At 35.2% G+C, this 12467-nt stretch overlaps 1 protein-coding gene across 15 annotated transcripts in view; it reads left to right on the forward strand.

Moving 5' to 3' along the window:
- The window catches only part of BIRC6 (baculoviral IAP repeat containing 6), a 224586-nt gene that overhangs the window by 122359 nt on the left and 89760 nt on the right, over positions 1-12467 (forward strand). For all 15 annotated transcript variants that reach the window (XR_015248981.1, XM_086700326.1, XM_086700335.1 and 12 more), the window contains 6 exons: positions 1715-1842; positions 7188-7750; positions 8727-8902; positions 9873-9969; positions 10103-10297; positions 10942-11142. Coding sequence is in view for 14 of the 15 variants with exons in the window: in XM_086700326.1 (XP_086556452.1) it covers positions 1715-1842; positions 7188-7750; positions 8727-8902; positions 9873-9969; positions 10103-10297; positions 10942-11142 (1360 nt within the window). In the remaining variant the exon portion in view is untranslated. The remainder of the gene's footprint in view (positions 1-1714; positions 1843-7187; positions 7751-8726; positions 8903-9872; positions 9970-10102; positions 10298-10941; positions 11143-12467) is intronic.

Genomic DNA, 12467 nt, shown 5'->3' on the forward strand with positions numbered 1-12467 from the left:
GTTTTTAAAAAAGTTTATTTATTTTTTAGAGAGATAGCATGAGTGGGGTAGAGGCAGAGAGAGAGGGAAGGAGAGAATCCTAGGCAGGCTCCATACTGTCAGCACAGAGCCTGATGTGGGGCTTGAACTCACAAGCTGTAAGATGATGACCTGAGCTGAAATCAAGAGTCAGGCTCTTAACCAACAGAGCCACCCAGGTGCCCCTGTTCAGTAAGTTTTTACGAGGCTTCTGTGTGCTAGGTCCAGGTATTGTTCTAGGTACTAGGGATTATAAGTAGTTACCAAGACCAAGTTCTCTGCCTTCTTGGATTTTAAATTCTGTTGGATACGTTTAGTCAGTACTCTCGTACTGTACATACTTAAGTTTTGTAGAACACAGTGAAACAAGCAAGACAAGCATGAAAACAAGGGAGAAAAAACTATTATATTTAGATTGGGCCAGAGTTTTGGTGGGAGCAGAGGCATATTTTCAAGTGATTATTGTACATAGAGATTTATGAATTGGGAATGTGAAGATTCCTGGGATCATTGATTCTAACTTCATTATTTTACATATATGAAGAAATGCAGTATCTGCATTGCCCACAATTACAGAACTTGGTGGTGGTAGAGCGAGGTATTGGAGGGCATACCATTGTATTAAATAGGGGTTTTTCTTCCTGTTTTTTTTTTTTTTTTTTTTTTTTTTTTTTTTAAAGGCAGAATAAGTTATTAAAGATCAAGCTTTCCTCCAAGATCTTAGTTTTGGTTAAGAATGCTGTGACTTAGGTGCTTAGTATTAGAAATTAAGTTTATCTAACTTTAAAACAGTTTGAAGCATTACATTGCATTTTGTTTTACCAAAACTCCTCAAGGTTTTTGTGATCATAACAAATTGAGATTGAATAAGATTGTATGGAGAAGTATTAAAAAACATTCCAAAACATACCTCAGGTTACTTAGTATGTTTTTCATTATCATTTCTTTCATTGACAAGATACAATGTTTGGGAAAGCATTTTTTTATTAATTGGTACAGGTTTGTACCTTTGGAGTCTTTGTGATTTTGGTTTTTTCATCCACTTTCGTATTTGCTCTGCTAGTCATTAGAAGCATGACCAGTTGTGGATCACTTAACCTCTTTGAGTGCTTCTGTGAAATAGGTATTTAGTAAGGTGGTTGGTGAAAATCAGTGCAAAAGTTCTTTGTACTTTTGTGAATCATTGTGGGTATATTTCTTGTGTAATTCAGATGAATTTTTTTCTGTCTTGAGTTACACAAACCTACTGTAAGTTCTAAACCATAATGCTAAAATTATTGATACTAGAATTTATGATTTTGGGGGCACCTGGGTGGCTCAGTCAGTCGAGAGTGCAACTTTGGTTTAGGTCATGATCTCATGATTCGTGAGCTCGAGCCCTGCGTCAGGCTTGCTGCTGTATGTGCAGATCCCACTTCAGATCCTTTGTCCTCCCTCTCTCCCACTCATGCATGCGTGGTCTCTGTCTTTCTATCTCAAAAATAAACTTTAAAAAAAAGGATTTATAATTTTAAGTTTAAAATAAATATATCAAAACCTAAGCAAGTTGGTTTCTTGCTATCACTGTTAATATTTCGTTCTTCATATGAAAAGTTCAAAGAGTATAGTGCTTGACTTAATGCTTGATGCTTTTTAAATGAATAATTCTATAAATGGTATCAGTAAAAAGTTTTCAATGGCATTAATTTCTCTTCAGGTTGGTCCAACTGCTACACAAGCTATGCAAGAATTTCTTACCCGATTACAAGTGCATCTTTCTTCAACATGTCCTCAGATATTCAGTGAATTTTTGCTCAAGCTAATTCATATACTTTCTACAGAAAGGTAAATTTCAATGTACGCATGTATTCTTGATGTAGAAGTAATAAGTAATCCTCTAAATAAACTTTGCTTTACCATTTGTTGGGGGTTAATGTGGGAACAGATCAACAGTAGAGTAGGGATTAAGGGGGAAGGATTTATCCATTTCTCTCCTGACTTTTCATTCCATTCCATTCTGGCTCTCTAGATTCTTGAACTCTATGAAAGAAACACAGTGTGTTAAATCTCTGCTTGCTTTTAATGTTTTCATAGATAAGTGAAATTTATTTGAAGCTGTTAAAATTTTTCTAGAATACAGATAGAATATTAACGCTACCAAAGATTTTATTTCAAACCAATATGTAAGAAAACCTGAGAAAGATAGCTTACAAAAGAAAATTACACACCAGTCTCCTTGAGAAATCCTAAATAAATTTATTATCAATATTGGGCAATACATTAAAAGAGTAAATTGTGACCATGGTGGGTTTATTCTTTTTTTTTTTTTTACTTTTGGCTTAAAACAATAGAAATTTATTACCTCTCAGTTTTTGAGGCTAAAAGAATGCAATCAATGTGTTTGCAGGCCATATTCTCCTCTGGAGGCTCTAGGGGAGAATTCTTCTTTGCCTTTTCCTAGCTTCCATTGGTTGCCAGAAATTCTCAGTGGTCCTAGACTTGTAGATGCATCATTCCAATCTCTGCCTCCACCTTCATGTGGCACTTCTTCTCCTATGTCTTTGTGTCCAAATTTCCCTTTTCTTTCTTTCTTCTTTTTTTAAATTTTATTTTTAATTTTTTAAAATTTACATCCAAATTAGTTAGCATATAGTGCAACAATGATTTCAGGAGTAGATTCCTTAGTGCCTCTTACCCATTTAGCCCATCCCCCCTCCCACCATCCCTCCAGTAACCTTCAGTGTGTTCTCCATGTTTAAGAGTCTCTTCTGTTTTGTCCCCCTCCCTGTTATTATATTATTTTTGTTTCCCTTCCCTTATGTTCATCTGTTTTGTCTCTTGAAGTCCTCATATGAGTGAAGTCATATGATTTTTGTCTTTCTCTGACTGACTAATTTCACTTAGCATAACACCCTCCAGTTCCATCCACGTGGCAAATGGCAAGATTTTATTCTTTTTGATTGCCGAGCAATAACTCCATTGTGTATATATACCACATCTTCTTTATCCATTCATCCATCGATGGACATTTGGGCTCTTGCCATACTTTGGCTGTTGTTGATAGTGCTGCTATAAACATGGGGGTGCATGTGTCCCTTCAAAACAGCACACCTGTATCTCGTGGATAAATGCCTAGTAGTGCAATTGCTGGGTCGTAGGATAGTTCTATTTTTAGTTTTTTGAGGAACCTCCATACTGTTTTCCAGAGGGGCTGCACTAGCTTGCATTCCCATGAGTTTATTCTTAAAATGCATGAATGGTTAAATATCCTAATATATATCATATGAATGTATCATTTTCTTCATACTGTAAGACATTTCAAAAATCCAACATTACTTTCTGGGGCACCTGGGTGGCTTAGTCAGTTAAGTGTCTGACACTTAATCTCGGCTCAGGTCATAATCTCGTACTTCATGAGATCAAGCCCCATGTTGGGCTCTTCACTGGGTTGGAGCCTGCTTGGGATTCTCTCTGTCCCTCCCTCTGCCCCTCTCCTGCTCGTTCTCTGTCTCTCTCTCTCTCTGTCTCAAAATAAACAAACATTTAAAAAAATAATAAAAACTAATAATACGTGTAGTTTTAATTATTTGTTGTATATACACAGTGAAAGATAAAGGTAAGGAGTAGATTCACGAAACTAAGGACATGATGTTACGATATGAATACATGTACAATATTTGGAAAACATGGGCATGATAGTTTTGTGTGATGTAAATAAAAGCAGTTGACAAGCAAAAATCAGTCACCATATATTTACTTTTTTTTTAAACTAGGCTTTTTTTTAAATTGTGTATGAGACCTCCAAACATTCAGTAGACATATGCTTTAGTATACTACTGTTCATATAAAGTTGTACTGCAGTAAAGGTTTTCATATGAGACTGTAATATATTTGCTCTTACGTTTCCTACAGAAACATTCATCTTGATTTTAGTTTAGTTACATACTATTTTTTTTTTCAAAGTGGAGATATTTGCATGCCTCCAAAACTGATCAGCAATTTCTTTTTTTCAGCTTCTCTTCTTTTTTCAGCCAACCCCTTCTGCTCTACACACACCCTGTGAATTTTCTAGTGTAATTTTCTTTAATCCAATGCATAAAGTTCTGGGCCAAGAATGTCTTGGTTTATGTTTTGTTTGTTTTCTGTGTTTTTAAGAAAGTCTCTAGTATCCTGATAAGTTAGCTGGGAGCTCTTAGGTAAATTAATTTTATGACCAGGAAGAAATACAGAGTCTTAATATAAAGAAGGCATTCAATTTGATTGGGTGTTTTTGCAGATTACTTTCTATTGGCCTGTGGATGATATTTTCATTTTCTTAACAGTATCCTTCAGAAAATAAGTTTTCTATTTTCATGAAGTCTTGTCAAGTTTTTCCTTTATATATTATTTTTATGTCCTAAAAAAAAGAAAAAGTCCTTGCCTAAACCATGGTCCTACACATGATCTGCTATGTTTTCTTCTAGAAATTTAGTTTTTACATTTATGTTGCATTTGGGTCACAGTTTTTTTGTTTTTTGTTTTTGTTTGTTTTTGCCTGTGGATGTCCATTTGTTCCTCTGTCATTTGTTGTACAGGCTCTGCTTTTTTCATTGAATTTTCTTTGCTTTTCAAAATCCATTGACTGTACACGTTTTGCACTATCTGGACTCTCTTCTGTAGAATTGACGTTTGCATCTATACTTTTCTAATACTGTATTGCCTTGGTCCCTCCACAGTTTCTTGAAATCTGGTAGTGCTGGTTTTCCAACTTTGTTCTTTTTTCAGAATTGTTTTGGCTATTCTGGTTCCTTTGCTTTTCCACATAAATTTTAGAATAAGTTTATTGATTCTCGTCTATACTACCTGAAATAAAACAAAACCCTGCTGGATTTTGATTGAGAATGCATTGGTCTACGGATCAATTTAGGAAGAGTTACATAGCCTCTTTGGATTTTTTTTTGTACCCAGTCATGTAGTCACTAAGCAAAAATAGCCTTATTTCCTTCCTTTCCAGTGTGTATGTCTTAATCCGCAGCCCCTGCCCTGCCCTTCCCTTTCCCCTCTCCCAATGCCCTGGTTAAGTACCTTCAGTATGATCAGTTGAAATGATGAAATTGGCCATCTTTGTTTTTTTCTTACTGTTATTGGTAGTCTTTCACAAGTAGAAATGTTACTAGCTGTAGCTTCCTTTGTAGATGTCTGATAGCAATTTGAGGTTTTTTGTGTTCTTAATTTGCTAAGACTTAAAAAAATCATGTGTTACCCTTGGATTTTGTGGAATGCTTTCTCTATATCTTTTGAAATTATCATGTTGTTTCCTGTGTAGTCTGTAAATATGGTGAATTACATTGATTTTTTTTTTTTTTAAAAAGTGTTGATCACTGTGTGTTCCCAGCATAGACTCACTGCTCACTTGGTCATGATATATTATCCTTTTCATGTCTTGCTTAAATTAAATTAGTTAACATTTTGTTGATTTTTGAATCTGTCTTTATGAGGAATGTTTGCATTTTCTTACACTGTCTGGTTTTTATGAAAAGTGGCTGTTTTTTATACAAGTTAATGCTGGACTCATAAAACAAACGATCCCTTTTCTGTTTTTGAAAGGAGTTGTGTAAAATTGGTTACTTAAATATTCGACAGTACTCACCACTGAGGCATGCTGAGTCTGGAGTTTTCTTGGAGAAAACGTTGTCAATTTATTTTATAGTGAAAGATGATTCAGGTTTTCTGTTTCTTCTTGAGTGAGATTTGGCAGTTTGCATCTTGACGGAATTTGTTCATTTCATCTATGTTGTCGAATTATTTGTATTATTTCCTTATTATCCTCAATGTTGATGGGCTCTAGTTCGATTCCTGTTTTCGTTTCTGATATTGGTAATTGTTATTTATTTATGTCATTCTGGCTAGAAGTTTATCATTATTTTTGGTATTTTCAGAAAACTGACATGAAGCTTTGTCCTACACCTCAATCCTATTCTAACACTATCCAAAGTTAGTGTCAGACTCACAGGTTTAGCTACTCAGTACCATAACATTGCCCTCACTTCAGAGCGCGCAGTTGCAAGTTGCCGCACTTCTGTCAGATCTGGGTACAAATTCAGGGGTTCTCACAGCACACTCCTCAGTTTTGGTAGTTTGTAAAAATGACACATAGAACCCAGGTAAAACGCTTAACATTTACTGATCTATTATAATGTATATAACTCAGGAACAGCTAAATGGAATAGATACATGGGCAAAGTGTGCCGTAGGGGGTTTGTAAGGTTGGGTGTCTGTGAATGGGTTTGAACGTCAAGGATTCTGTGTTATCACCGTTGCATACACCAGAATTTAGCCGTTTGTTAAATATATTAGCTGAATTCTTACTCATTTGTATGTTTCCAGTGTCTGTTCTCAAGTTCTGCCATAGGAAAGTCAAGCTCTTATTCTGTCTCATTGGAGGTGCCTATCTTTCCTGGATTTCCAGCTCTGTAATGGGTTTATGTGACTTTATAGTTAGTTTTACTTTTTCTCGTTAATTTGGGGGCAGTATTTTCTCCAGATTTTTATATCTTAGGCATAAGCAGAACTTGAGAGCATTTAACTTTGATGTGTAAGAATTAGTTGACTGAATTTCAAGTTTTGAAAATCATAATTAGTAGAAAATGTTTACAATAGCACCATTTGAAGATATGAAAAAACAGAGCTTATTCCATGTGATACTCAAATATTTTAGTCCGTAGCTTCAAAACCACCTGTTTGATTACTTGTCCTTTAGTTTTCTATTGGAAGGGAAGTCATTTTTGATTTTGTGTCAAATGGAAGACAGTTAGAATGACTCAGGAAGAATGGAAACCATTTGCTACAAAATGAAACGGTGAAAACCAAGAGTTTAATTACTGTGTTAGCTCTCTTGTATTGTGGTGGTTACTTTTTTAAAAATTTAAGATGGATTGGGGCGCCTGGGTGGTGCAGTCGGTTAAGCGTCCGACTTCAGCCAGGTCACGATCTCGCGGTCCGTGAGTTCGAGCCCCGCGTCGGGCTCTGGGCTGATGGCTCAGAGCCTGGAGCCTGTTTCCGATTCTGTGTCTCCCTCTCTGCCCCTCCCCCGTTCATGCTCTGTCTCTCTCTGTCCCAAAAATAAATTAAAAAAAAAAAAAAAAAAAAGTTGAAAAAGAAAAAAAAAATTTAAGATGGATTAATTTTTAATCATCTCTCTTTTTCTGCAGGGGTGCTTTCCAGACAGGCCAAGGTCCTCTTGATGCCCAAGTAAAGCTCTTAGAATTTACCCTGGAGCAGAACTTTGAAGTTGTTTCAGTTAGTACTATTTCTGCTGTAATAGAGTCTGTCACCTTTTTAGTGCACCACTATATCACTTGCTCAGACAAAGTGATGTCTCGAAGTGGATCAGATAGCTCAGTGGGTGCTCGAGCATGCTTTGGGGGACTCTTTGCCAACCTTATTCGTCCAGGCGATGCAAAAGCAGTTTGTGGCGAAATGACAAGAGATCAACTCATGTTTGATTTGTTAAAACTGGTTAACATTCTAGTACAGCTGCCTCTTTCGGGCAATAGAGAATACAGTGCAAGAGTTTCTGTGACCACCAATACTACAGACAGTGTTTCAGATGAGGAAAAAGTCTCCGGAGGCAAAGATGGTAATGGAAGCAGTAGTAGTGTTCAAGGATCACCTGCATATGTTGCTGACTTAGTGTTAGCCAACCAACAGATTATGAGCCAGATTTTGTCTGCTCTGGGCCTGTGTAATAGCAGTGCCATGGCGATGATAATTGGTACGTATTGAGAATGTTTAATCTTATGCTTGTTTTTGGTATTGTATCTCTTTGTTTTAGCAACATATAAATTGATTTTTTATTACTTTATAGTGTAAGGCTACTTCTTTGCAAACTTCTTAGCAAGCTGTAAGTGGAAACTTCTAGAGAGTGGCTTCTTTCTATCAATAAGTGAAATAGAAATGATGAAGAATTTTAAGTGTGAATTTTTAAATACCATAATATGCTAATCAAATAACTTGTAATTTGTTATATTAAGAAAAAAATCAGTCTCACTGGTCAGGCACCATACTTTATAATCACACATCTCTGATGTGTTAAAGATGAAGAATTTCACATCAAATTTTATATTAGGGAACCTTATTGATTCCCACTTTTTAAAAAATGTGAGGTGTAAAATTGTATCCAAAGTGGAACAGTTTCTATGACACATACATCAGTGTAAAATTTCTGTATTGTTGCTTAACTTTTCTACCTGTTTGAAAGCTGATATATTGTACTTCTATAAACTGTGACAAAATTAATCCCATTGATTCCATTCTGTTTTTTCTTTCTTTGTGTATGGGAAACAACCATCCTATCTTTTTTTTAATTCGATGTCTTGAAGCATAGTTATGTAACAATACCACTTATTTTTCTCTCCATTTCCTTTCTTCTTGGTATATGGCTGATATGTAAGATGATATTCCTCAGTCATATAACAGAGCAACTTCTTTTTATTGTTACCAACAATAGAGGTATCTCATGTAAGAAGATGGACAAAAACATGCTTTACTGAATGCTATGATGAATATCCCAATCTCTCGTATATGTATACACACATGTGTTTATATACACATACACATATACATATATGTAGCTGTTATATACCCATCCTTCAGTGGTTTCAGGACAAATGACTTTTCTATTTTAATTATTACTGGTTTTTAAGTATATACTGTATTTTAAAAATGTGTAATCTTTTTATTTAAACTAGGGGCAAGTGGATTGCATCTTACCAAACATGAGAACTTTCATGGTGGGTTAGATGCTATATCAGTTGGGGATGGATTGTTTACCATACTTACAACCCTCAGTAAAAAAGCTTCTACGGTCCACATGATGCTGCAGCCAATTTTAACTTACATGGCCTGTGGATATATGGGCAGACAAGTAAGTTCAATCTGGCAACTATTTCAGTAATTTAAATAGTTTCTGGCAATGGGGACAGAGAAATATTTATAGGACAAAGACAGAGGATTCGTATATTGGAAAAAGAGCAGCAGCATCAAGTAAAGACCTACAGACTATTAAATAAAGTTTGAATGTAGTTTTTTGAGTCCATGTTGTGAAAAATCACCACAGTGATCTAAGAATAAAACATTAAACATAATCTTAAATTTTAGGTTGTTTTCCTGTTATCTCAAGAAGAAGTTTTCTTTTCCCTAGAAATAGCATAGTGGAATACCAAAATGCTCTCTGTAGATGTTACATACAAAAGTTTAATGCGACTATTTTTTCAAGCTATGATGCATGTTTGTTTAGTTTTCTTTCAGCCAAAAAGGATTTGGGTAATTTTAAAAGAAAAATCGGTTTGAATATTACTGCTTTTTGATTTTCCTTCTTATAAAATGAAATTGTAGGAACCAGTGTGATGCTTTTAACTTCTAGTCCATTTACTGCATTTTTTCAAATGCAGGTTTTAAAATGTACTTTCTTAAGGAGTATTTTGTATGTCAGTGTAAACCACCATTTTCTTAAATTGTCATTGCATATATATATATGCACATATTTCTCCATTAATGGAAAGATATTTGAGAAGAATCAGTTTTTAAATGAAATTAGTGTCTAATGGAAAACAAAATCAATGCACATTAAGGTCGAAAATGATAATACTAGATAAAGACAGATGCTTAATTTAAAAAATACTCTCAGTTCAGAAAAAAAGCTATACTTCCTTGTTGATTCAGTAAGATTTCTTAGGTCTTTTGGCAGATATGTTGAATTTGTGATTTAGATTAAGGCTATAATTTTAGAATACTTAACTATAAAAGAATATTACAGTTAATATGTTAATTGTCCTAATTACAGGAAGTTAATAATCACTGTTATAAAGTCACAGTACACATGTGGTTTTCTTTAGGGCTCTCTTGCTACTTGCCAGTTATCTGAACCATTACTGTGGTTTATTTTGAGAGTATTGGATACCAGTGATGCCTTGAAAGCATTCCATGATATGGGTAAGATAAATTCTACAAATTGTCATTTAAGTGTATGCATTTGACAGTGTATGTTGTCATTTTTGTAGTCTTCTGTGAAAGGTGACTGAATGTCACACTGTCTTATTTTCATTTGGTGTTCTTTGTAAATTAGGTGGAGTTCAGCTCATTTGCAACAATATGGTTACTAGTACAAGGGCTATTGTAAACACTGCAAGAAGTATGGTATCAACTATTATGAAGTTTCTTGATTCTGGTCCCAATAAAGCTGTTGACAGCACTTTGAAAACAAGAATACTAGCTTCTGAGCCTGACAATGCAGAAGGGATCCATAACTTTGCACCCCTGGGTAAGAAAAGAATTACCAAATCTTATTGATATGAACTTACATATTTTATTAGCTGGTATGAAGCAGAAATAGTTCTTGAAGTAAGTTGATCATGTGATAATATCACCAAACAAGTGATTTTAAAGGTAGTGGTTTTTGAAACAGTCTGTTGGTTAGAAGGAAGTTTTTAATAGCTCCCATTTTAATGATCTCATTTGTTTGTATTTCCGAGTTAAATAGTAACACCTTTTGTGAAACGAAATAGCAGATTTTTGTGTCTGTTTTCACCATAAATGTTAATCAGTTTAAAGAACTTGTTCCATCTTATTTTGAGTTATTTTAAGAAGCTTCCGTTTTAGGTGGGTACTCCTTTTCCCAGTTTATTGTGCTGGATTTGTTATTACCTTAGTTTTCATTTGACGTGTGAATATAAAGAAATTAGGCAACGATTAATAATGAACTTATCACCTTGCAGGTTGACTGGGTGTCTTGATATTTTGTAAATACTGTGACAAATCGTGTTAAACACACACTAATAAATATGTTTGTAGCATCAGATGTTTATGATTTTAGCTAATTTTTCTGGTTCAGTGATTAGATAGTTCTTGATGGTTTATTTGGGTTCTTTTACAGAATTTTTATGATTTTTATAATATCTTCTGTAGGTACAATTACATCTAGCAGTCCAACTGCCCAACCAGCTGAGGTGCTTTTACAGGCCACGCCTCCTCACAGGAGGGCTCGCTCTGCTGCGTGGTCCTACATCTTCCTGCCGGAGGAGGCTTGGTGCGACCTCACCATTCACCTTCCTGCAGCAGTGCTTCTTAAAGAGATACATATCCAGCCTCACCTTGCATCTCTTGCGAGTGAGTAGTATTTTTTGTAAAGAAACATGTATGAAAATAAACTGTAATGTAGGAACACTTAAAAATGAGAGAAAATATTTAGTAAACAGTGATACATTTAGGTATGATTCCCAGATTGCTTAATTTTGAATTTTTTTGTGTAATATTCAACACTACCACCAAATCATTTCCCATGAAATGAATTGACATAGCTATTCCCCTTAAACAAATGGAATGTTTCATGAAATCCAAACCAACCTATTTCAGTTATATATAATTTTTCCTTGCCTTTCTCCCCAAATTTATTAAGCTATAGCATTAACTTGAAATGAGTTAGTTTACACACCTGTAGATAGCAGGCGTACTTTCTCTGGCCCCATCCTCAGGGCCAGTCCTGCAGTGGGAAATTAGCTTGGATTTATGTGTTGTTCCCTCCCCCCCCCATTGTAAGATAATTACATGTACACAATTTTTTATTTTAATAACTTGACTGTAATATTTAATATTTTTAATATTTGAGTGTGATTTTTTAAATTTGTACTATATTGAGTATCATTCATTTGGTGTTTTTTCATTGAATATATTTTGTTTTCACTTTGCAAGGTGTAAATAATTGAAAAGAGTTTTTAGGAAACAAGTTTTACATTAAAAGGAAAAAGAACTCTTCCAAGTATTCATAAAGGAATCTGAAATACTATTTTGCATTTTTGATCCCAGATTCTTTCAGTATAAGCATAGTGATTTGGGGGCGCCTGGGTGGCTCAGTTGGTTGAGTAACCAGCTCTTGATTTTGGATCGGGTCGTGATCCCAGTGTCCTGGGATTGAGCCCCATGTTGGGCTCTGTGCCAAGGATAGAGCCTGCTTGGGATTCTCTCCCTCTGCCCCTCTCCCCATTCACATGCTCTTGCTCTAATAATAATAATAAAAAAAAAAATAGTGATTTTTAAATGTTTGTTTATTTTTAGAGAGAGAGAGAGAGAGAGACAGAGTATGAGCGGGGGAGGGTCAGAGAGGGAAGGAGACACAGAATCGGAAGCAGGCTCCAGGCTCTGAGCTGTCAACACAGAGCCTCATCTGGGGCTTGAACACACGAACCGTGAGATCATGACCTGAGATGAAGTCTTAAACTTAACCAACTGAGCTACCCAGGTGCCCCAAAGCACTTTGTTTTTGGTATATTATTCTTTTCCAAATTACTTGCAACCCTAAGCCGTTAACATATTAATCAAATGTCCCACATTGTGGGTGATAATTCTGAGTAATAGAAATAATAGAGTAATTGCCAATTTGGCAGTTTTTTTCTTGCAGAGACTCAAGTTATGTAAATGTGGATTACATATCTTCA

Source organism: Puma concolor, chromosome A3 (genome assembly GCF_028749965.1).
Source record: "Puma concolor isolate L17-30 chromosome A3, mPumCon1.1.hap2, whole genome shotgun sequence".
Taxonomy (NCBI): Eukaryota; Metazoa; Chordata; class Mammalia; order Carnivora; family Felidae; genus Puma; species Puma concolor.